Source organism: Mchenga conophoros, linkage group LG7, assembly GCF_057382185.1.
Source record: "Mchenga conophoros isolate Kocher_MC1m ecotype Shallow Benthic linkage group LG7, M_conophoros_male_GT1.1, whole genome shotgun sequence".
In the NCBI taxonomy this organism is placed as follows: domain Eukaryota; kingdom Metazoa; phylum Chordata; class Actinopteri; order Cichliformes; family Cichlidae; genus Mchenga; species Mchenga conophoros.
The window spans coordinates 30176483-30201770 of NC_140532.1; the positions used below are offsets into that span (position 1 = coordinate 30176483).

The 25288-nt window shown below is 40.4% G+C and overlaps 2 protein-coding genes across 3 annotated transcripts; one reads left to right on the plus strand and one right to left on the minus strand.

Annotated features, from left to right (window-relative positions):
* Positions 1-234: 234 nt before the first annotated feature.
* On the minus strand, positions 235-5628 carry LOC146570385 (deoxyribonuclease-2-beta-like). The gene is made up of 7 exons (XM_085281170.1): positions 5505-5628; positions 4485-4637; positions 3758-3968; positions 3283-3364; positions 1628-1792; positions 1347-1532; positions 235-1170 (listed from the first exon to the last, which is right to left on the minus strand). Exons 2-7 carry the CDS (start codon positions 4574-4576, stop codon positions 737-739), a joined length of 1170 nt encoding a protein of 389 aa, XP_085137296.1. The 5' UTR covers positions 4577-4637; positions 5505-5628; the 3' UTR covers positions 235-736.
* Positions 5629-17468: 11840 nt separating this feature from the next.
* LOC146570386 (uncharacterized) lies at positions 17469-24426 on the plus strand. Of its 2 annotated transcripts, none has more exons than XM_085281171.1 (10): positions 17469-17676; positions 17836-18037; positions 18833-19001; positions 20014-20107; positions 20199-20240; positions 20810-20866; positions 22877-23004; positions 23551-23686; positions 23826-23896; positions 24171-24426. In XM_085281171.1, the coding sequence occupies exons 1-10, from the start codon at positions 17469-17471 to the stop codon at positions 24399-24401; spliced, it is 1338 nt and encodes a 445-aa protein (XP_085137297.1). In that variant the 3' UTR covers positions 24402-24426. The 2 variants fall into 2 exon arrangements, with proteins under 2 accessions (XP_085137297.1, XP_085137298.1); XM_085281172.1 differs by having other exon boundaries at positions 20199-20231; positions 20798-20866.
* Positions 24427-25288: the final 862 nt, after the last annotated feature.

Below are 25288 nucleotides of genomic sequence, written 5' to 3' on the forward strand. Positions count from 1 at the left end.
AGCAGCATATGCATCAAAATAAACTATTTCCAGCAGTGCAACATGAGTCCTAAGCATCCCAGAAACGACACAGAAAGTCATAAAGTCAAAGATAACTTTTAAAAACACCAGTATAGGCTCACGAGGCCCTGATGGTAAAAAACTACATTTCCGCAAAATGACGTCACTTCCGGTTTTGGGCAGGTAATGGCGGACATGCAAAAGTTCGCGCTGACGTCTATTCCAATGTAGGAAGTGTTACGAACAGCTGATCGGATCGGCAAAGCGTGTTTCTGGAATTTTATGTTTTTGTTGGTGCAAGCGCTTTTTATGCAGTTTTTGCAAAGCTATATGTGGAAGGAAACTGTGACAGAGGATAAGCTGATGGCGTAAGATGTAAGTACAACTCCTCCGGTTTCATATGCAAAAAAAATTATTGCGCTAGCTTACGTGGTTGCACAGCTACCGGGATTTAAAAATAGTTACGCAAAACAGAGCGTGCCCGCTCCCACCGGTTTTAAAGGGTTAATAACAGAGATAAAGAGAAACCAAATCATGGTGTCAGATTAATTTATTTTATCCAACACAAAAAAATCTTGTTCTCATAATCAAACAGAATAAAATCGGTGAATCATGCTGTAATACTTATCTTTTCAGAAACAGGCAAACTGTGATGACTAAACCAATACGTCTCTAACTCTTTTTCTTTAGCATTTTATTAAAAAGTAGGAAACTCTACAGTGATGTTAAGCTGTATTCAGCCCATGCGAGTATCAGTGCTGAAATCAGGGCTTGGCCCACAGTCAGGGTCGATGTCCATGATGTGGAATCCATGACGTATAGTAGGTGGACAATCCTCAGTGAGCCCAGCAAAATTCAGGAACATGTCTCTTATTCGTTGATTGTTAATGCACAGCGCCCCACCTCGCCTCTCATACTGGGTTTTAGCCCTGTTTACATCAGCAATACAGGTCCAGTGTTTGTTTTGGTTTTTGGTCACACACCACTTTGAATGGTCATTTGAAGGAGTCCAACTACCCACACCTGTATTTGTATTGATATTTTGAATATTGTACACTCTGTGGTTGGGGTCTGAACAATAGGACGGGGCCCGTCCAGCCTGGCAGCCCCAGGTCTGCACAGCAACATCACTGTCAATTACTTGGGCAATGGTGAAGTAGAGGTCTCCAACTACAAGAAACAACAAGAATCCTTTAATCCTGTCCAGTTCTTACAAACTGATTCTGATTAGTACTATTGAACAAATAAATAAAAGCAAATTGAAAAAACCCCACACAAGCCCCACACTTGTTTAATTTAAAAGGTTAGCCTTTAAGTTGGCACTCATATACATACAGACATCTCACCTGTTAAGTGTTCTGACTGTTGTTTAGCAATGCTGTAAAAGTTCTGATGTTCTTTTGACGTCAGCATTTGTAAGGTTCTTGGTGGGTTGACTTGAACCCATTTTGTTGCTTTAATGAGCTCTTGATGGAAATCATTTGGAATATCATAGTCAAAAGGAAAAGCTCCGATGTACTGCAGGTGATTACCTGGAAATAGATCAAGGAGATCTTTACTGTGAGCTTTAGATCAACCTCTGGGGGTTAAATTGTGAAATGTATAGAATTTAAATTGTGCTTATTACCGATGTTTTTGAACTGGTCGTAGGGGAAAGTTACACAGATGAACGTCTGAGCATTTTTAAATCCGCTTTCAGGCCAGAACTTGTTTTGGTCTCTTCTGAAGGGGAATTGAGGCATGCTGTGTAAGAGCCAGACCCCATAATTGTTTTTTTCAACCATCAGAACCCCTGTGAACCGGAACAGTTACACAGCTGGTCATTAAACAGTAGAATGGATACCCATTCATCAAATACTTTACTCCTTGCTAGCCCACTCATGGATGACTCAACCAGTCAACAGACTTTGTTTCTAGTATTGTCCCTAAATGCATGCGCAGATGGCATGGAGTGGAGTGTGATGAGGACCCAAATGCAGGGCCCAAAATGTAGTCTTAACAAAAGGCAAGCTGTTTATTAGCAGAGCACAAACAAGGAAAGTGAAAATGAAGATAACGATAAATAAACTGAGTAAAAACCAAACAATGGGGAAAATAAAACCCCAAAAAACCTGGAACATGGATGTCATGGCTAGGTGGCCAGTGTGTTGTAGTGTGAACCCAAAAGCAAGTGAATAAGAGGCAGGATCGAAATGAACAGAAAGCGAGCCTTTATTGTGTCTGATAACACATAAATCAAACAATAACAAAAACTGGACAAGAACTAGCAAAAGCCTGAACTGGGAAAAACTACAGGAGGAGAAATCTGGGACATGAAGACGCAGGGGAGGTTAACAGACAACTCGACAACGAACACAGGGAAGCTCACACAATACATACACATGAGGGTGATGAGGGAAGTTTAAACACATGGGAATGCAATTGGGATGAATAGACATAATGACACAGGGGAAGCAATACGAAACACGAAATGAGAGACTGTCAAAATAAAACAGGAAACACTAAGACGCAAACTATAACACACAACAAGACACATAGCCAGGAGGAAGGAGCGCACATGAGAACAGGATTGACTTGAACCATAGTAACACAAAAATATATAAACTCAAAAGTTAAGTTCAAGACCCAGAACCCTGACAACAGAGAAAACTAACAGGAGTAGCAAGATGAACACACAAACTGATAAAGGGCTGAGGAATAATAGGGACAATATAAACACTGAGGGGTGACAAGGGAAGTGGAAGCACATGAGAACACAGCAGGAATAAATTAGACATAAAGAGACAGGGGAAGCAAAACTAAACACACTGAATATAGGATGCAAAACTGTCAAAATAAAACATGAAACACACTGAGGCATAGACTAAGAAACATGGGCTTGACACAGAAACGTGTGTAAACCAACAGATACAAAAGATGAAACACAAAGAGAGGAACAGGTAAAGGTAAGAAACACAGAGACACAACCTAAGACAGGGAGAGTGAGAAATACACACAGAGAGGGTGAAGGAGCTAAACACAGAAAAACATGACACAAGAGGAACCTCACAGACAAGCAACCAGTAACCTGAAATATAAATAAACTCAGAAACACAGAAAGAACTGAACTCAAGACTAAACTGTAAAACTTCAATATCTTCGCAATATCACCAAAAGAATCACAATAACAGGATAAACTAAAAATGCTCAACAGACCCAGAACCATAGCAAGTATTTCCCTTATATGATGGACTCGCGACAGTGTGTTCTTAGTGAAAAGATACAATCTCTAGCTTTACTTACCTTTACTGTGGCCAAAAATGTCAGTGTTGGCACTACATCCTGGAGGCTGATCGCTGTAACTGAGGAATCCAAAGTTTCGTGGCTGCAAATGATGCAAAAAAAGCTACATTAACACTTTGTAAGTAAACATACAGAGCAGGCCTACATGACAACACAGTCTCACAGCAGAAACACTCATGACATTCAACCTTTTAATTCCAGCTTCTAGACAGAGATTTTGTCTGTTTTTCAGGTAATCTGCCTGGTTAGGTTTTAGCAACAAGGCTGTTTGGTAGTTTTAGGTTTGGGTTAAAATGCAACAGTTGCCACTTTTTAAAGCTCCATTTTCTTGGTTGCCATTGTGACACATCCTCTCTGAAAAGTCTTAGCAACACATGTTGCAGAGACAAAATTATACTTATTTTTGAAACAGATTAGTGTTCACTGGTAACTTGGTTTTTGTCTTTTATGTGTTTAACCAACCAAAGACTCTCACCATGTCTTTAACTGACTTCAAGATTGGCCTCAGCGTGTTGCCCAAGGCAGCAGAAGAATCGATGAGGTTCTTATAGTTAGTTGTACCGGGTACCATATCCACTCTTTGCGTTGAATCGATGTAAATGTATTTTATCTCCCTTTTATATATTTTAGTTTGAGGATTTTGAGGATCTGGGATCTTCTCTCCTGGTGCCTTATATAAGATGTACCTGATCACAAAGAGAAATAAAATGTAAAAAGAGACAAAAGGATAAATGTTAGCCTGACTGACTCCCACTAAAAACATTTGGTTAAAACCCTTTCTTTGATGCCCAGGGGACACCCTTAGCATAATTTTCCAACAGAGTTGTCACTGAGAGGCAGGTAAAGTGACAGACGGCACAGTCATATAACCTTTAACCAGAGTAAAAGAGTTGGTTCTTTGTTGTTTTTTTGCACTTGTTTGCATTTTGATTTTAAATTTTCAACTCTACCTCTGCTGTTAGTGTTTAGTTTTAAAATGTTAAAAAACCCACTCACATTAAGCACTCGTGTCTGTTTCACTCCTCCTATTGCTCTCTAGTGTACTGTTCTACACATTAAAAATGAGGATGAAAGAATGCCTGCTGTTGTACAGTGTTAATAAAAACAGGCTTTACTGAGACTCAGTATGTGACAAGTTAAGAGTGAGACAAGATTAGTTCATTGCTGTCTTAGAAAGGATTTTAATAAAAGTGTTTCCTCACCAGTCTACCTCATGATCATTGTTATCCCTGCAGGTCACTATGGCCTCAGATCCCAAGAAGAACAGAGTGAGAGTCAGCACGAGCCTCCACATCGTAAAACAGCCACAGCACAACCTGGTTTATGTTGGCACCTTCCAGGAACAGTTTATTTGCCTAAATTATTAAATTTCAGGAGGTTAAAAAAGATATTTTATAGTATTGCTGACATCCTTTTTATGAATATGGATTAATTCAGGACTCATATACATACACACACACACATATATATATATATACACACACACAAACTCACAAAAAAAATTTGTGAGTTTGTGAGGGAATCATGTCCTCTAATCTAAATGTCCAGCAAGTACAAAGAAGTCAAAAGGTTAAATATTCAGCTAATCTGGCACTGAATGATTCAGTATTTCACATTTAAAGGTGTGGATTTAATTTCAATTAGCAGCACTTTCATTCTGAATGAAAAATGGGCACTGGTATACTGGTATATCCTGCAAACCTTGTTGGCCTATTCTCACACACACACATACTCTGGATGTATCAATGGTGCAATGGTGGTGTTTTGTATCTTGCACGAGGCTATTTAGGCATGCAGACCAGAGCCCACTCCTCCTAAGCCCTGTGTCATATTTGGTAAATGGACTGATTCTTATATAGCGCTTTTCTACTCTCCCCGAGTACTCAAAGCACTGTATACAACATGCCTCATTCACCCATTCACACCCACTCATACAAGCACTTCTAAACTCAAGTGCAACTAATAAACATAAACATAAATGTTGGGGTTAACATCTTGCCCAAGGATATTTGGCATGCAGACTGGGGGAGCCAGGAATCAAACCATCAACCTTCCAAGCAGTAGCTGATCTGCTCTACCACCTGAGACACAGCCACCCCATATTTTAATAAGCTTTGCTGTGCAGACTGCACATACTGGGGTACATGCACAGTGTTTCTTTTGGGCTAAAGCCCAGCCTTTTCCCTCCCTGTCAGCACATCAGGAGCAGTGAAGCTTCTTACCTTCCACCACTTCAGTCGTCTCAGTATTTCTGACAGAGCGTGGTCTTCACCTCAGATCTATCCACCTCTTTGTTTATTTGTCTGTTCCCCCTCACTTAAATCCTCTCCAGCAGGCTGCTGATCAGAGGTTTGACGGAGGCTCCATTTATGGTCATTTAACCTTGTGAAGAAACTAAATGCTGTTTGATTTTCAGCAGTCAGCATGAATCTGTACTTTGTGCCTCACAAATAGAATAAACTGAACTAAAGTGCAGTATTTATTTGCTTTGGAGCTTGTTTTTATCTCTATACATGTACAGCATAGAGACTGTTTGAGAATTAAAGCTCAGACCAAAGGAGGTCCCAATTTAAACTCACACTCCCACCACCTCTACAGGGAGTGCAGAATTAGAATAGAATAGAATAGAATAGAATAGAATTCAACTTTATTGTCATTGCACATGCACAGGTACAGGGCAACGAAATGCAGTTTGCATCCATCCAGAAGTGCTTTAGTGATATAGATATATTACAATATATATTAGCAATAATATAGATATGTGAGTATATTACAGAAATGGGTCTATTATGGTATGTTATAATGTACACGGTATGAAGTATGTTGTGAATATTCTATAACTATAAGTATGTACAGGCTGTAGTGAGTACAAGCTATGTACAGGATATGAACAGGATATAAATATGAAAAACTATACAGAATATGAAATAAATAACTTTACAGAATCTGGGATATACAGCTATACAGAAATGGGAACTATGCAAGTTGTAAACAGTTGTAGGATTAAAAATTATCGAATGTACAGAATGATTATTTACACAGAGCTATACAGTAGTGCAGTTAAGATAAGTGAGGGTGTAGATAGTTTCTACAGAGGCTATATAAAGTGCTAGTGGTTGTGAGTGGTGGTTCAGTCCATGTTATTATTGTGTTTGAGGGTACAGTTGTCCATTGTGGGTGTGTGTATGTTCAGTCCATGAGTTTAACATGGGTCAGATGTCAGGAGGCAGAGTTCAGGAGTCTGACAGCTGTGGGGAAGAAGCTGTTCCGGTACCTGGTGGTCTTAGTCCGGAGGCTCCTCTGGCGCCTCCCAGAGGGCAGGAGGGTGAAGAGTCCATGTGATGGGTGACTGGGGTCTTTGATGATTTTCCCAGCCCTTTTCAGACACCGCTTCCTGTAGATGTCTTTTATGGCAGGAAGTGGTGCTCCGGCGATGCGCTGGGCAGTTTTCACGACCCTCTGCAACGCCTTCCGGTCCGAGGCAGAGCAGTTCCCGTACCAGACTGTTATACAGTTGGTCAGGATGCTCTCGATGGTGCAGCGATAGAAGTTCACCAGGATGTCTGAGGACAGGTGGTTCTTCCTCAGAGTCCTCAAGAAGAAGAGGCGCTGGTGAGCCTTCTTGACCAGCTTGGAGCAGTTGGTCGTCCAGGTGAGATCCTCGGAGATGTGGACTCCCAGGAACTTGAAGCTGCTCACACGCTCCACAGCCTTCCCCTTAATGTGGATGGGTGGATGTGGGTCAGCATTCCTCCTGTAGTCCACGATGAGCTCCTTGGTCTTCTCGGTGTTAAGCAGCAGGTTGTTTCTGTCGCACCACTCAGCCAGACGATCCACCTTCTCCCTGTAGGCGGCCTCATCGTTGTCACTGATGAGGCCAATCACCGTGGTGTCATCTGCAAACTTAATGATGGTGTTGGAACCATCAGCAGGTCTGCAGTCGTGGGTGAAGAGGGAGTAGAGGAAAGGGCTCATCACACAGCCTTGTGGTACACCGGTGTTCATTGTGATGGTAGATGAGCAGCGGTTATCCAGCCGGACATGTTGGGGGCGGTTGGTCAGGAAGTCCAGTAACCATTTGCAGATGAGGGAACTGATACCCAGGTCTGTCAGTTTCCTGATGAGTTGTGAGGGGTGGATTGTATTGAACGCTGAACTGAAGTCTATAAACAGCATTCTGGCGTAGGTGTTGTTGTTGTCCAGGTGTGAGAGGACAGAGTGCATTGCGATGGAGACTGCATCCTCTGTGCTCCTGTTCCGGCGGTATGCGAATTGGTGGGGGTCCAGGGTGGGGGGGAGACAGGATTTGAAGTGTGCTAGGACCAGTCGCTCTAAGCACTTAGTGATGATGGGGGTGAGTGCTACTGGGCGGTAATCATTGAGGCAAGATGGGTTGGAGTTTTTGGGTATCGGGACGATGGAGGTGGATTTGAAGCAGGCCGGTACCACAGCGTGGGCCAAGGACAGATTGAATATGTCTGTGAGCACTCCTGCAAGCTCCCCAGAACACGCTCTGAGAACACGCCCGGGGATGCCATCAGGGCCTGCAGCCTTGTGGACATTGATCCTGCTCAGCACCGCTCCTACATCGGTGGGGGAGAGAGTCATAGGTTGGTGGTCTGGCGTCATGTCTGCTTTGGTTGTGGTTGTGGGGTTCCCTCGCTCAAAACGAGCATAAAAGTTGTTGAGCTCGTTGAGGAAGGAGACATCAGAGGATGCGGGGGAGGGTTTGGTGGTCCTGTAGTCTGTGATGGTCTGGAGTCCTTGCCACATGCGTCGGGGGTTGGAGTTGGAGAAGTGTTCTTCTACCTTCTTTTTGTAATGGTGTTTGGCTTTTTTGATGCCCTTCTTTAGATTAGCCCTGGCTGTACTGTAGGCGTGTGCATCTCCTGACCTAAAGGCAGTGTTGCGGGCCTTCAGGAGGAGACGAACATCCCGGTTCATCCAAGGCTTCTGGTTGGGGTACATGGTGATCCGTTTCTGGGTGGTGACACTGTCTGTGGTTTTGGAGATGTAATCCAGTACAGATGAGGCGTACTGGTCCAGGTCTGTGTGGGTGAACATATTCCAGTCTGTGTTTTTAAATCTGTCCTGGAGCACTGCGTCTGTCCCCTCTGGCCACACTTTAATTGTCCTCACAGCAGGTTTCACACGTTGGATGAGTGGTGAATACCGTGGTGTGAGGAACAGGGAGAGATGGTCCGATTGTCCAATGTGGGGGAGGGGTGTGGCTTTGTAGGCTCCAGCCAGGTTGGAATACACATGGTCTAAAGTCTTGTTATTAGGCAAATGAGTATTTTGTCCACATCATCCTCTTCATGCGTGTTGTCTTAATCCAAGCTGTATAGGCTCGAAAGCCTACTACCAATTAAGCATATTAGGTGATGTGCATCTCTGTAATGAGAAGGGGTGTGGTCTAATGACATCAACACCCTATATCAGGTGTGCATAATTATTAGGCAACGTCCTTTCCTTTGGCAAAATGGGTCAAAAGAAGGACTTGACAGGCTCAGAAAAGTCAAAAATAGTGAGATATCTTGCAGAGGGATGCAGCAGTCTCAAAATTGCAAAGCTTCTGAAGCGTGATCATCGAACAATCAAGCGTTTCATTCAAAATAGTCAACAGGGTCGCAAGAAGCGTGTGGAAAAACCAAGGCGCAAAATAACTGCCCATGAACTGAGAAAAGTCAAGCGTGCAGCTGCCAAGATGCCACTTGCCACCAGTTTGGCCATATTTCAGAGCTGCAACATCACTGGAGTGCCCAAAAGCACAAGGTGTGCAATACTCAGAGACATGGCCAAGGTAAGAAAGGCTGAAAGACGACCACCACTGAACAAGACAAACAAGCTGAAACGTCAAGACTGGGCCAAGAAATATCTCAAGACTGGTTTTTCTAAGGTTTTATGGACTGATGAAATGAGAGTGAGTCTTGATGGGCCAGATGGATGGGCCCGTGGCTGGATTGGTAAAGGGCAGAGAGCTCCAGTCCGACTCAGACGCCAGCAAGGTGGAGGTGGAGTACTGGTTTGGGCTGGTATCATCAAAGATGAGCTTGTGGGGCCTTTTCGGGTTGAGGATGGAGTCAAGCTCAACTCCCAGTCCTACTGCCAGTTTCTGGAAGACACCTTCTTCAAGCAGTGGTACAGGAAGAAGTCTGCATCCTTCAAGAAAAACATGATTTTCATGCAGGACAATGCTCCATCACACGCGTCCAAGTACTCCACAGCGTGGCTGGCAAGAAAGGGTATAAAAGAAGAAAAACTAATGACATGGCCACCTTGTTCACCTGGTCTGAACCCCATTGAGAACCTGTGGTCCATCATCAAATGTGAGATTTACAAGGAGGGAAAACAGTACACCTCTCTGAACAGTGTCTGGGAGGCTGTGGTTGCTGCTGCACGCAATGTTGATGGTGAACAGATCAAAACACTGACAGAATCCATGGATGGCAGGCTTTTGAGTGTCCTTGCAAAGAAAGGTGGCTATATTGGTCGCTGATTTGTTTTTGTTTTGTTTTTGAATGTCAGAAATGTATATTTGTGAATGTGGAGATGTTATATTGGTTTTCACTGGTAAAAATAAATAATTGAAATGGGTATATATTTGGTTTTTGTTAAGTTGCCTAATAATTATGCACAGTAATAGTCACCTGCACACACAGATATCCCCCTAAAATAGCTAAAACTAAAAACAAACTAAAAACTACTTCCAAAAACATTCAGCTTTGATATTAATGAGTTTTTTGGGTTCATTGAGAACATGGTTGTTGTTCAATAATAAAATTATTCCTCAAAAATACAACTTGCCTAATAATTCTGCACTCCCTGTAGCTGCACTTTTAATGCATTCATGCAGCTTATGTGCTGACTTCCATCACGGTCTGTGACGCCTGCAGCCACTGTCTTTACATTAGCTGATCAAATTATTTGAACTATTCTATTCAGCCCAAAGGACGTACGAGGCTCGTGTGAACTAATTACCCTTTTATAACAGGGTTGGTGATCCGTATTTAATTACATGGTTTTCTTTTTATAATCCAGCTACCCATCAGGTGAACCCTTGTTTAATGAGAGAGGGTTTGTTTTTAAATCAGGTTTCTGGAGTTTTCAGGAACTACATGGGTGCCTGAAAAATGTAAAACATTTTGTAAAACAAGTATTTCTTGGCATTACACACAGTGCTTTTGTTTTCTTAATGTTTACTCAAAGTTTACTCAAAGATTTTCACATTTTCACTTTGCCTTTGAAAACAGGTCTGATGACTTACTCAAGTTATTCCTCCATTCAATGCAGATGAGCCTCACTGTTTTAATAAATATAGACAGATTTATATTTTGACATGGTTTCTAAAAATATTATAAAAGGTTATTATAATTTTTTAAATTAACATTCTAATTCTGTTCTTTACGAACACCAGTTTTTGGTTTCTCTAAACATCAGTCCATGTTCTGCGTCACCTGACTAACACAGTTGTCTCTGCACTTAAAAATATATCGTTAGTATGTTCACAGATCTCTCTAAAGCTGTTGATGATCATCATATTTTATTGGAGAAGTCACTCAAATATATTATTGCATTATTATGTAGAAATGGTTAAAGTTCAAGTTCAACAGAGGTCAGTTTTTATGTGTTTTGAGCTGTTTCGGCAAAGTCAGATTATTCTGTGGAGTTGCACAAGATTCCATTCCTGGATCCTTGTTATTCCTCATCTATATTAATGATTTTTCTAAAGTTTCTAGGATTATTCAGTAATAATACAATTAAATAAATGCTTAAATATACTATTTTGAATATAATCAGTTTAATCATTTTCTGTGGTAAAACTAAACTCAAAGGATTTATTTCTTCCTCGATTTGTGAATCTTGACATCTTTATTTTCCTAAAATCCTCACTTAGGGCTGTCAGTTTTCTATGAGATATAAATTATGCTATAATAATTAAACCTACCATGGGTTGAGAGGTGGGGTACACCCAGGACAGATTAGCAGCCTGTTGCAGGGCTAACACAGAGAGACAGTGTCACGATCCTGGATCTTTTGACCCAGCGTGTTGGGTTTTAGTTTATTTTGATGTTTATGTTTAAGTTCACTTATTTATTAGTTTCCCCTTGTGTTTTCAACCCCTGTGTTAAGTCTCCCTTGTCCTTTATGTGTTTCATGTCTTCATGTCTTTTGTTGTCAAGTTCATGTTGTCATGTCTGCGTTTTATTATGTTTCCTGTTTTATTTTGAAAGAGGTCCTGTGTTCCTATGTTCATTGTGTTTAGTTTTACACTTCCCCTGTGACATCGTTATGTTCATTTGTTTCAGCTGTTCCCCCACATGTTGCCACTTCTCCATATCACCTCATGTGTGTATTTCAGTCCTCAGTCTTCCTGTGTTCAGTGTTTTGTCCTCCCTCATAGCTGTGTGTAATTTCCCTGTGTCTCCCTGTGCATTAGTTTTTCCAAGTTTAGTTTGTGTTGTTTTGTATCACTTTTTCTTCAGTTCAGCAAATAAAGCTGAATTTTTGAGTCAAGTTCCTGTTCTGCAGAGTTTGCTTTTGGGTCCTTCTCCTGCCTGCACACATCCGTTTTGTGACAGACAGTTAACCATACACACGCATATTCACACCTTTGGGCAATTTAGAGTAACCAGTTGGCCTAATCCCACTAACTGAATGTCTGTGAACTGTGGGAGGAAGCCGGAGTAGCTGGAAAGAACCCACACAGACACAGAGAGAACATGCAAACTCCACACAGAAAGGACCTTCTTGCTGTGAGGCAACCGTGCTAATAAATTTCATATTTCAGTAAATTTCATGTGTGGACTCATTCATTATCTGCATTTAGCCAGTTTTTAATATGAATTAAACGGAGGCTACAAAATAAGTGCACTGACTCTTCTCCTGTATGTTATTTGTATCCTTTTTCATTTTGGGGATTATTTGTAAAAGTGTAAAAGCAATACGTTGAAATTGAGAATTATTTGTGGCTGTCTATCTACAAACAAATCTGTCTTCCACTTTACTTGATAAAATCTTTTCATGTTGATTCCACAGAACGATTTATTTATGTAATCTCATCAGCCGGTAATTCTTCATTTTTTACCTTCATCATCGCTTCTGATTGTGCGTAAGTGCTTAATGTACACAAAATTTGACCAAATGTTTTCATAACCAATTATAAGTATTATTAGATAACCTTTGATTGGCTACTTGCCCAGCAACAAAGACTATGGTTACTATAACAGACTATGTTCTTCGTGGTAAGTCTGACAGTTTCAGCTTTAAAAACAGACAAACACTGAGTGCTTGTGTGAGCACTCAGTGTTTCCTCCACCCACATCTGTTCGATGATCACCCGACACAAATCCAACAGTGTGCCTACCGCAGTCAGTCAGCCAATCGCATGAGGAATATTGTCTTTTAAAGACACATAAAACCTGCCCAGCAACTCCTCAGCTTTGTTTCACCGTGCTGCCGTGATGCTTCCATGGAAGTGTCAATGAAGAGGCGAACTGGCTTCAGTCCAGACAGACTCAGTTCGCATGCTGGGAAAAATGTTGTTCATATGCATTTAGACTAAGTGAGCAAAACAGACTCAGATATTGATTTAGAGAACTCGCTGATTGTGTCAAGGTAATGATGTCATTGCTTGGCCTGCTAATAAACTTCTTACAGATTTTATTTTTAAAGTACTCAAATGGAAAATAACCACTGAGCTTTACCAGCTCAGATTTTAACTCCCTGTAAATGTGTGTGAGGACCCTAGCTGCTAGCCACATATTTTCAGTGTGTGATGGTCTGAACCAATGTTCCCTCTAATTTTTCATGTGACTGAGCAAACACACAAACTCCCTGAGCGATCCCTTGGACCACTGTGAGCAACAGCAGATGTGTGCACTGTGGTCACACCAGCATCGAATCCATGTTACATGGTTTATTAAAATAATCAAATTACAGCATTTACAGTTATGGTAGACTACTTTTAATTAAGTGCTTTAGCCCACTTACAATGAAAATTTTAAAAAGTCATGTTCATGGTCTGTGTAGTATGTTAACACTATTGGAAGTAAAAATATTGTAACTTGTATTATGAGTCTGTGGTCTGGGAGAGAGTCCTGTAACTCTCTGTGTGCAGAATACAGTATATAATGACCAGTGTTGGGCAATTAATTATATAGTTACTTCTATAAAAAAGTAACTGAGTTTTGCAAACAACTAAGTTTTTTCAGCTATTTATCTAAAAACGCAGCCAAAGCGGTTTTTTAAATAAACATTTCAAACTATTTACAGAACAATCAGCTGTTCTGCATCAAATTTGATGCCACAGAAATTATTTGTGCCACTCCAAAAAATCATTTCTGTCCACTATGAGATAAAGAAGAACATCAAAAGCCTGACAGCAGGAGATGTATCACTCCTGTAACACCTGTAACATTCAGCAGTCGCCTCATTGTTCTGACACACACAACAAAACTATTGACTACACTACACACTAACTACACAAGACAACACACTAACTTTAGACTCCAAACACGCTAAACGTCGCAAATCTCTCACATCTCAAAACACCGCCTTCACTCCTAAAACTTCCCCCTTTCCTAAACAACTAGATGCCATGTTGCCATATCATTTTTTTAATTGGTCGACATGGTACATTTTTCGACCAATGGGATTTTTTGTGTTTCTTTTTATCGCTGTGTGACTGTTTTCATGTGAAAGCTATTAAAACCCGATTCTTTGATCCCCATGATAGAACAGAGAAAACCCGACTCAGAGTGGTCAAAACATTTATAATTCTTTATTCAATCATCTTCCGGAAGAGAGAAAGCCCTGCACAGCCCAACGCCAGTGGCAGGATCTCTAATATTAGAAGCTAAGAATGTCTCACATATAGGTGTTATTTTGGTACTTTACACATCACACAATTTCGATACAAACAACTCCTTATATGGTACAAGTTCCTCTTTTCTGTCTGGCTTCCTGCATTTATTAATATGCTTGTATAGCTCTACACTAACTTCCTGTTTTTCAGTCTGGCTGAGCACTTAGTTTATGAGTCAAAAGTGGCCTTGCTTTACAAACCTTCATTATTAAAGTACATAAAACAATATAATCAGAAAATAAGCACTAAGAATATATTAATTACACGACAAAGCCTGTGTGCGCTAGTACCGCTTGCCACTCGTTCCCAGTATCCTTTGCGGTTTTACCCCTGAATGACATCACATTTTCAATCTCTATAAAGTCCACACTTTTTCCGTCAATTGTTCCGTCTGTCCTGCTCACATCTCCAATAGTTGGTACATGTTGTCATTAACGTGGCTTCACTCCTCATCAGCCGCTTTGCTAGCTAAAACACCGGTGTCGGCACATAAGGATGCTGTCATAGCCTGTCAACAACGTTGATTAGCTGCGTATATACGAATGTGAATCGTATCTTTGGCTGGAGCAGCCAGTCACCGGTCACTCACTGACTCACACTGCAGATAAGAATGAATTGTTAACGTATTTATTTTAATTTCAATTCAGGTTAGTTTTTTTTTGTGTGTGTGCAACGCAGATTTTCTGTGCGCACAGACCGTGCCAACAGTGCGCGATTGCGCATGCGTGCAGCTTAGAGGGAACATTGGTCTGAACTGCTTGTGGAATATAGGAACATCATCTCGCTGAAACCAAGACTGTCCCTGAAAACGACACCTGAGGGTCAGTACATGTCGTTCCTAAATCTGTATTATTGTGGCATTTGCACATGTGCAGGTTGCCCTGCCATGTGCACTAATGCCCCCCAAATACCTTTAGGGATGCTGACTTTGCACTGATTGGATGGTCTTGCTCCTCTTCAGCCTGTAGGATCCAGCATCCATGATTTCCAGCAGAGTCTGGGACTCTAATTGGTCAGAAGAGAGGAGAGGTTACCCCTAAGCCTACATCCATCATAGATGAGCTCAGGCTCGGAGAAGACAGACGTGTTTGCTCTATTTGTTCTTTATGTTCTTTATGTGGTGGAGTTTGAACCTCACGTGTGGATGCACGGATGAGCTGTAGTCCCTGCTGATGGTCTTCAGAGTTTTATGATCTCACGCAGATATTTCACCACAGAATCATCTCTGAGGACCTGAACATCACCAACATCCAAGCTGTGGAGCCCGGTCCCTGTGTGCAGGCATTTCTCTCGATCCTTTGAACCTTTTCGAGAGATTTTGACCCATAAACAAACAAATCCAAATAATTCAAATTCTTCTCAAATTCTTCTCAAATTGTTGAATTATTTGTCCACGTTTTTCGTAACAGAACCATAAACATGTTCTCTTTAGTTCTGAAACAACTTTTTGTATCTTAAGTCTCTAATTAACCTCACTAGTTGGAAGAAGTCCCAAACACCTGCCCCTCCAAGTATTACACGACTTTCACAGTCTTGTTGTAACATGTTGCTAATTTAAAATGAAAACTTAAAAAAAAAAAAGTTTCTGCATGTCATATATTTTCTTTTAAATGCATTTTTAAGGTGATCATTCATTTGTGTAACTTACATTTTGTACATCATCCAGAGTATTTTAGAAATAAATGTTTGCAACATGCAGAAAAGAAAAGAAAATCTCAAAAATGAGATGAACAGAATAACTTGCTCACGGTTTGGAAATGTTTTAAAGACCTTACTGCATTACTCAAAGTGTGACTTAGTGCCAGTCAAGCAGGAACAAGGATTTTCCAGTGAAGTCTATTTTGGCGTTGGGTGTTCTTTGATCTGATACCATCAGTTGTGGTTTGGCTGCTGCATATTACAGATTGCAGAGCAAAAGGAAAACATTTCAACTCAACAAACCACTGCGACTAGTTAAAGCACTTTAACTACAGTTTTTCGAGTGACTAAGGTAAGACCCGACGGTTTAACCTTAACATTTCAGATTAATTCATTCATTCATAATTAACCCATAAAAGCAAAGATTGAACAGAGCTCAAATTTAAATAGTTACAAAAGTTTTTAAATATTTTAATTTAATGTTGTTTGCTCAATGATATGACTTCAAATGCATATGCAGGGCTGGGTAATAAATGGGATCATAATAAAAATGTTTATATAAACTGACAATCAAACTGAAATGTGCTTAAAATACTGATGAAGCTTGTCACAAAGGGTTGTTTGTGGTTGTTACCTGATTTAACATCTGATATTTTTAAAACTAATGAAACAGCATTTCGTGTATATTTGATGCTTCTTGGTTACAGTGTATGGTTCATGTGGCTACTTTTTTCCCTCTCAGACTTTAAATGATCTCTAAGTGATCTTTCTCATCAGCATGTTGTCATCCTTTAAACATGCGAACAGCATTTTCTGTGCATGATTTGGAAACATTAAAGATGATATTGAACTGATTTATTGCAGAAAGGATTAAATAAATCATTTTATTTTTTTTGTTGCCCAGCCCTACAACTATGTACTTACTATATGCTAAATCAGTATAGATGCATGCATCTATAACACATAATATCTTGTTTGTTGGTAGTAATCTGCATTACTGATGCAGTGAACAGAAACAAAGGTCATGCAACTTTTGGAAAAACTGATGAATCCATTCCTGTTCCAAAATATTTTTGGTTAAAAATGTAAATTTTAGATTAATTATAAAAAGTTATTGATATAAAAATCAAGAACAGACAGGTTACAGTTGGTATGACCAGTCTGCAGTTCACCTACAGAGAGTTTCTCCGCCAATGATGACGGATCACTTAAAGTGAGCTTTTACACATCGCCGAGCAGTCAGGATGTTTGTAGAGGCAAAACATAAAAGCTAGAAGACGACGAAGTCTTCTTCAAAAAGCTCAAACATGCGATTCATGCCCGCCGCCACAGTGAAAAGTCAACAAATAGAGGGATCAACTCCAAAATCCATCACAGATCTCATAAAGAGGGGTAAACTCATTCCCAGAGTGTTTTTAAATGTGCACTAACTGATGCAATACTAATAATTAATATTCATTAATATTTTAATATATTAGGGGCTTGTATCAAAGTGCAGGTGAGGAGGCATGATGAGAAGACATCATGGTTTCAGTTAAAAAAAAATCACAACATCAGCTCTACACACTGAAAAATGAAGTGGTCCAGTACAGGAGTGAGACCAGCTGGAAGTAAAGTGACACGAAAGTAGTAGAAATACTGCCAGTTGTTTTTAGCTGCTCTGTGACTTCTGTGTCCACAGATGTATCAAACTGAAACCAGCGCGGTTCTTAAGAATGTGGGAGCCGATGCAGAACTCATCTCTAATAACAACTTAAATAACAAGATGGATCTGCTGACTCTGGTCAAAGTCAGTGAGGGAAGATTCTGGCCCGTACCAAAGTACAAGCCCATGGAGTTCAGCCTGTCTGAGCTGGCCGAGCTTGAGGAGGAAGAAGACACATGTAAAGGTGTGTAACCACACACACACACACAAACACACACACAAATACACACACACACACTTGGTCCCCACAAGTATAATAGCATTCCAATTTTCTGTCACCACAAAGACATCTAAACATGTCCACTCAGACACACCCAACATACTTATGTGATGCTCCTTCCAGATTATAAGGAGGAGGTCTTGGTGAAGGATTTCACGACTACTATGGAGACAAAGGGGAGTGGAGAAATTGGTGGGGGAGATGATATTGTGGGTAAAGCCAAAGTTGAGGCAACTGGTGATACCGTGGATGGACTGGAACAACCTGTGAGCATTATAAAAAAGAAAGCCGACGTTAAAAAACTGAGGAACAAGTTCAGTGGCAGGTAAGTGTCCGTCTCTCTGCTCGAGTTCAGCAGCAGACTTTCTGTAAACATGGAAATAACTTCCAGGCCTGCATTCTTTCTTTTGTCCAGCGGGGGGCAATTTAAAAGGGTTATCAGATAAGATTAGATTAGATTAGATTAGATTAGATTAGATTAGATTAGCCTTTATTATCTTGGGTGACATTTCTCTTGGACAAACACGAGATATAATAGGTAACATGTAATATCAGGTAACACACATACAATTTCATCATCACCTAAAGAAAATTTGTACCCCATTAACTCAGGGTTTTGGTTTTTTTTTCCTGTGGGCATTGACTCATACTCTTTATAAAGGATATGATTGATATCCTCAGAGATTTTCAGACTCTTCTTTATCACTGACTCTTGAAATACTGGAGGGCAAGCTCGGGGAGCGTGCCAATTATCTTCTCACCCCTTTCAGTCAAATTTTGAAATTGGGAACTGAACTTAGCAGAGATGTTAGAAATCCACATATGATGAACCGGCTGTATGTGACAGTCCAGGTAAACACCTAAATACTTAAACGTGTCACTAGTTCAACCTTCTCTCCAATAATTCATCATGGTTATCATCACGTAGTTATTTGTATGTTGCTCCCACAGCCCTCTGTGACTCCTGTACGTATAAGCTCAGCATGTGTAAGATTACGATTAACTTTCACTTACGTTTATCTTGTAATTAAAAACACCACATACCATCTAACTATATGTGCATCCTCCTTTGCCAACAGTTCCTAACCTGTTTCCCTCTCTTGGTGCTTTCTGTTTCCAGGAAAATAAAGAAGGAAAACATGGAGTTACTGGGACTGAAGGACAATGACAAACTGACTTTTGTTTACCAGAAAGTTTACAACAGCGGGCCTGTCAAGATGATTCGAAAGTCTAACAAGAGTGGGTCCATCTCAGCCTCCTGTCAGAAGATGCTGCATGTTCTTATAAAGGTGAGTGAATCTGACGTTTATCTATGAAAGCTGAACTTTGATGGTATGAGGTGATTAAATATGTACTGTAGAACATTGGAATAGAGCCAAACTAATTTAACCTGAAACCACAACAAGCCATCAGAGAAAGTGAAAAGTTCTGTATGGACTCTACAGAGAATCAGCTCATCTATGAACACTGAGCCAGCCCGGTCAGTTCTTTAATGAGCAACACAATCTAATGTGAACAGAAACATCAACATGTCAAAAACAAGCCGACCTGATGGCAGACTGGATAATCAGTCCATCCTCATTATCACCAGTTACCTCATCACTCATACTGTAAACTGTAAAGCTGCTGTGTTGGTCATTTTAAACCACTTCAAGGTTGCTTTAAATCTCAATTGTAAATTGTACATTTTAGACTATTATTGACCCTTTTTACCTCAAAGTGTATATTTACTCCCCTGTCCTTAGTCTTAAAGTGTATATTTATTTCCTACTCTTCCTGTATTTATTGTTGTTCTTTTGCACTAAATGGAACTGGAGCCTCGTTGTCTCATCTCTGCTATATACTGTACTATATGTAGCAGATATGACAATAAAGTTTACAGCAGACACCAGCAGGCCAAAGCCCCAGCACCTGGTTGATAGAGAAGTGCACCAGGACCCAGGCAGACCAACCAGAGCGCTGGAGTGCATGGCACCGTCAAAGGCTAATAGTGCACTGATAATATAATTATGAGCTCACTGATTCTATGAGCTTTAATGATAGTCCAGAGGCTCTGCTAATGGCAGCGCAACAACAGCAGCAGGTCAAGAGAGTCCATTGTTCTTATTTTTTGTTTCTAAATGCTGTATAAGGCAACAAGTATTCACCACAGAAACAAACAGTTTCTGCACAATCCTGATTTTAATGTATTTAATGTTGTATGATTAAGACGTTGTTCTAGCACTCTTCTGATCTGTCTGAGGAACAAACCGACGTTTCAGTATTTCTCAGTAGATCCAACATCGTGTTATTTGTATTTAGGGCAGCAAGAAGGAGGTGACGAGCTTCACTGTGCCGGAAAACTCCACCTTTGGTTTTGGTCTCATGGAGCTAAAGATGGATGATGAGAAGCTGAGTAAGAGTACATGACTGTGTTTAATGTTTCCGAGTAGATTTAGTGTGTTTTCCTGTTACTGAATGTAACAATGTCTCTTTTCTCATCTTAGAAATCACATGTGAACCCTTTACTCATAAAACAGGTTTATTCGGTAGGTTGATTCTGTTGTTGAAGGTTTTTCTTCTTCATTTATAAATGTCAGATTTAGTCTTGATTCCATGTTTGCCTTGATCTTTACTTTTGGGAGGCGTGAATGATTAAATCAAGTTTGACAGTTTAGAATAGAATAGAATAGAATAATCCTTTAATTGTCCCACAAGAGGAAATTTGGTTGTAACAGCAACCAGAAAGACACATATACAAACAAACAGTACACAGGACACAGAACAGAAACATACACAATTTGTTCTTACATACTTACATCAAGGACAATGGTTTCTATAAACAGAGTACTGTACAGTTATTAAATTAAATTAAATTAACTACAGATGGCAAACCCAGGTTGTAGCGCGAATCGGTTGATTAAATTATTGCAGTTACAGCGCAGATGTAAACATCTATGATGTTGTTGGGAGCAGTTTTGATTGTACAGTCTGACAGCTGCAGGGAGGAAGGACCTGCGGAAATGCTCCTTCATGCATCTAGGATGTAGCAGACATTTATCAGACACTGTGCTGTTTTTCCTTTTGTGGCTTTAATCATTCTGAGGTTTGTTTCCAGGTCTGTTTGCCAACGATGCCATCAACTCCAAAGAGATGCTGCACAAAGTGAAAGAAGGTGTGTGTGTGTGACTTTTAAAATTTTAGAATTGATTTATTTTTTTAAATAACACTGCATCAGCATTAACAATATTTTAAACATGACAACGGCTCATTCTGTCACTCTCCTCCTTATCGTCATGATATCAGAGATGGATAGGGATGGGTATTGATAAGATTTTAACGATTCCGATTCCATTTTCGATTCTGTTTAACGATTCGATTCTTTATCGATTCTTTTTTTTTTTTTTTAAAAAAGGAGAACACTAAGGTCGATTAGCTTAGAACTTTGTTTTATATCTTCTCTTTGCACAAGATAGAAATTTAGGAGTAACATGGCCTTACAAACCCAACAGTGAGATCTTAAGAGATTCACAGCCTACGGCTCTTCAATGGGGTGTCACAGGGTCCCCAGGAAAAAAAATTGTAAATGTAAAATAATAAAATAAATATTCTCCTGTAGCAATAACAAACTATAACATAAATTATTCTGTAGCAATTACACAAGAATATCCAGTAATGTCCCTGCCTACAATTAAACACATTCACTTACCAAAAATCGGGGGCATCTGCTGTGGCAAATGGGTGCAAGCCTTTGACCACAAACTTAGTCACTGCTCGGTGACATTCGTCTATCCTGGCCTGAAAGGAGACGCTACCGGTAGACTGCAGCGAGAACTGCCAGCGAGCGCCAGCCAGACTCTGTCTGTCTCTCTCATCATGGTCACCTACATGTACAGTAATGGCAGGCCTTGTAATAAGGCAGATTGCGCTAACATAATATGCACTGTTAGTTGATTATTTACCTGCCGCATTAACGGGAGAGGACGTGCAACGTTACTGCTGCTGCTGGGTTGAGAGTCACGAGTCCGGAGCGGAATTAAAAACACGTGTCATCGCGTGTTTTGTGAGCAAATGCTTTTGCATATTCGTAGTGTTTCCTCCCTTAAATGAAATATCTACTTTGCAAGTTGCCCTGTTGTCATCGGTTCTCATAAAGTATAATCAAACTTTTGAGCGTTTGAGCCGCTTAGGCGCTGTGTTTCCTGCCAGGTAAATGACGCTCCGCAACGTGGTGACGTCATTCGGGGCGACTGGAATCGATAAGGGAATCGTTTGCAAAAATGGCAAACGATTCCAAGGAATTGAAACAGTGGGAACCGGTTCTCAACAAGAACCGGTTTTCGATACCCATCCCTAGAGATGGACATGTAAAAAAAAAAACAAGTAAAGTAAGAGTAAAATAGAAATGTTTCAGTAGCTGTGATGGATCCTGTATAACTACATAATTTAACAATAGAGCGCTCCTTATTTGTGCACATTCACCTGTCTGAGGTGAAAAAAAGTCGCTCGGTTGGTAGCTTTAGGTTGAGGTTGTGCAGACACATTGATGTGTCTTTAACATCTCTGCCATTGGATGTAGGAGGATTATGGAGAGAAGTGCAAAAACAGATAGTATATTCCAACTATTCCAATACTATAGTATTCCAACTATAGTATGGAAAACTGCCATCTGCAACATAAACAGTTTTATGGGCAGTAACAGGGACTCCCAAAGTCATCTGTTTGAACAATCATTGCTAGGAACCAAAACAATCACTTGGAGGTTTTTTGCTCAGCACCATGTCATCCAGGAACCACTCACTAACCAATCAGGTATAAATACGTTAAATATGGTAATGTGAGAAATCATAATAGATTATGGGAATTGTTTTGATCTGTGTTTGCAATAAATAACTTGAAATAAATATTTATTTTGATCGAAGGTCATTCAGGTTTGTCTGGTGAGATACGCATGCATGAAGTGTTTGAGTGATGAGTCATGTTTTACTCAGAGAAGTGTTAAGTAAACCTGAAAACATGAGACATAAAACCTGATTATGTTTTACTTTTTTTAATAAATTATTTGATGTCTGCTGGGATTTGACACTGAGACCTGATGCTTAATAAACTGGTTTCTATGGTTCCAATAAAAGGCTGCTTTCATTTACTGATGGTATGATTGGTGCTGCTTCTGTGTTTGCTGCAGAACTGGAGACGAAGGATCATCTTCTGCTGCCGCTCGGAGAGCTTCCCGAGTCGACCCGTCGTGATCTGCTGAAGAAGCTCAGCGAGCTTGCTGAGGACGGAGATACTCTCTCTCTGCTGGAACAGACAGTAAGAAGAATATTGACCAGAGTCTGGTGTGTGCTTCTCCTAAGGTTCAAGGCTCATTGCCATCTTCATCAGTTACTGCAGCCTGGTCAGCTTACACTGAGATAAACATCGGTGTTGCAGGTTTTTAAAGACGTATTGGATATTTCAGTTTATTTTAAAATACACTTCCTTGTCATCTTAACAGTTTTTTCTTCTTTTTATCTGAAGCCAAATCAGTCCTGCTGGCTGGTCTTTATGATGTTAAACTAAGCACAGAGGTAGTTCAGGGAGACACAACCAAGCTGCCCAAAGTTTCTGCAGGCCACTTTGTAACCCAACGCCACCCCACCTGCCGTCTTCCATGTGTGCTCGAACAGTTCTGCTGATCATTAACGCTGTTAATAAATTAATAAAAAGGGAAACATCAGTTATCAGAGGAAAAAGTGATACTGAAACAAAATAATCTTAAAACCTGTTTGAAACTACAACTTCTATGACTACAACCCAACAACAACAACTATAATAACAACAATAATAATAATAATAATAATCCTCTGCTCCTCTCAGCTGGACCAGTGCACTAAAGGAACCTCTGAGCATGTCCTGTCTGAGGCTGTCTCCTCCTTCATGGACCTTCTTGATATCTCAAACATCTCCAGTGCTGTGAAGGATGCCGTTCATCTGTTGGTCAGCACGTTGGACAGTAAGTCAGCTGACCCGCTCTGAGACATTTATTCCATTTAGTAACATGTAGATTTAATTTTATTGACACATCTGAAGCAAAGTGTTTCAGCTCGTCACATCGTCATCAAACTTTGTCTTTCTTCTTCATGTTTGTGCAGCTCTGCCAGATGAAGTGCCACCACTTCTGACCCGCTGCAGTCCAGATACTCTGAGAGTCCTCAACCAGCTGGTGGGTTCATTCACTCATTCGTCTACATTCATCTACATGCTCCTCTCAAAAGCCTCATCACACCTTATTCCACACAAGTGCTTGCTGTAAGAATATGTGCAGAACATGGTTGGGCTTCCTGAATTAAGCAAGTGAACATTTACAGTGATTTTACAGACCCTGTTACACTTAACAGCACATCAGCAGCAGCTCCGCCCACTATCAGCAGCCTGTGGGCGGAGTCTTCCTCATGTTTGAATCTGATCAGACAACAGCTCCCTCTCTGCTTCTCCAGGTGGATGGTCTGAAGGACGGTCGGGCCACACTGCCAGAGTCCCTGCCCGTCCCCCTGCAGGAGGGAGGGGAGCTCCGCTGGGCGGCCGAGTTCATCTGTTTGAACGATCAGAAGCTGAAAGAGTTGAGTGACGGCTGGGACCGGCCCGAGCTGCCCCCAGAGGTTCTGCTGGAGGTTCTGTGCCTCGCTGTGCAGGGACTCAGCCTGATGCAGCCCACAACAAACCCTTAATGTCAGCTGCTGTGATCTTTGTTAACCTGTTTTCACAGCAGCTGATTTTATATTGTGTGCAGCTTCAAAGCAGGTAACATCAGTACCTACAGCTGGGTTGATTCCAGCTTTTGTGTTGCAGCTTTTCTCTGCCTTTATTGTTTTTCCCAGGAGCAAAATGACTTTAATTTGTAATAACAATAATAATAATAATTTACTTCATGATTCTTGTCATTTATTGGTTTTGTTGCAGTCTTTGTTTATAGTTCCTGTTCCCTCCTGTGTTCCCCATCTCTGTCTCCACGTTTTAATATTCTGAATGTGAATTTATTATTCTCCTTGTTCTGAATTAAAGCTTTATGATTCACTGAAAAGAGCGAGTGGAGCCTTTAAATCTAAGAAATTTTTTTTACAAGAACCCCTAAAAACACATAAATGACAGCAGATAAGGATCAGCGCTGAGGTAATGACACTGACATTCAGAGAAAGGTTGTAATTCAAAAATAATTAGGAAAGTAATTTAAAAAAATCAGTGTTCACAAAAAACCTTTTTTCTATTAAAGTTTGTACATTTGTATATGTAGTTTAAAAATCTCATCTTGTTAAAGGTTGTATGTTATTACTGATGTAAAATCTGAAGGTGTTTCTGAGTTATGAGTAGTGTGAGTTGTGAAACAGCATGTGTCAGAATAGAGAGGTGGTGTAATAATTATGTATATGTATGGGGAAACAATTAAATGACGAGAGTCTAAAAGATTTAAACCTGACAGCATTAAACTGTTTATCAGGAGGATGAATCCTTTAATCCTCTGTGGGTTCAACATGAGAACACTCACTAGTGGGAAAAATGCAGGCATAGTCAGAAGATGTTCTGAAGGTGGAATTTAATACAAAAGAACTATTTACAA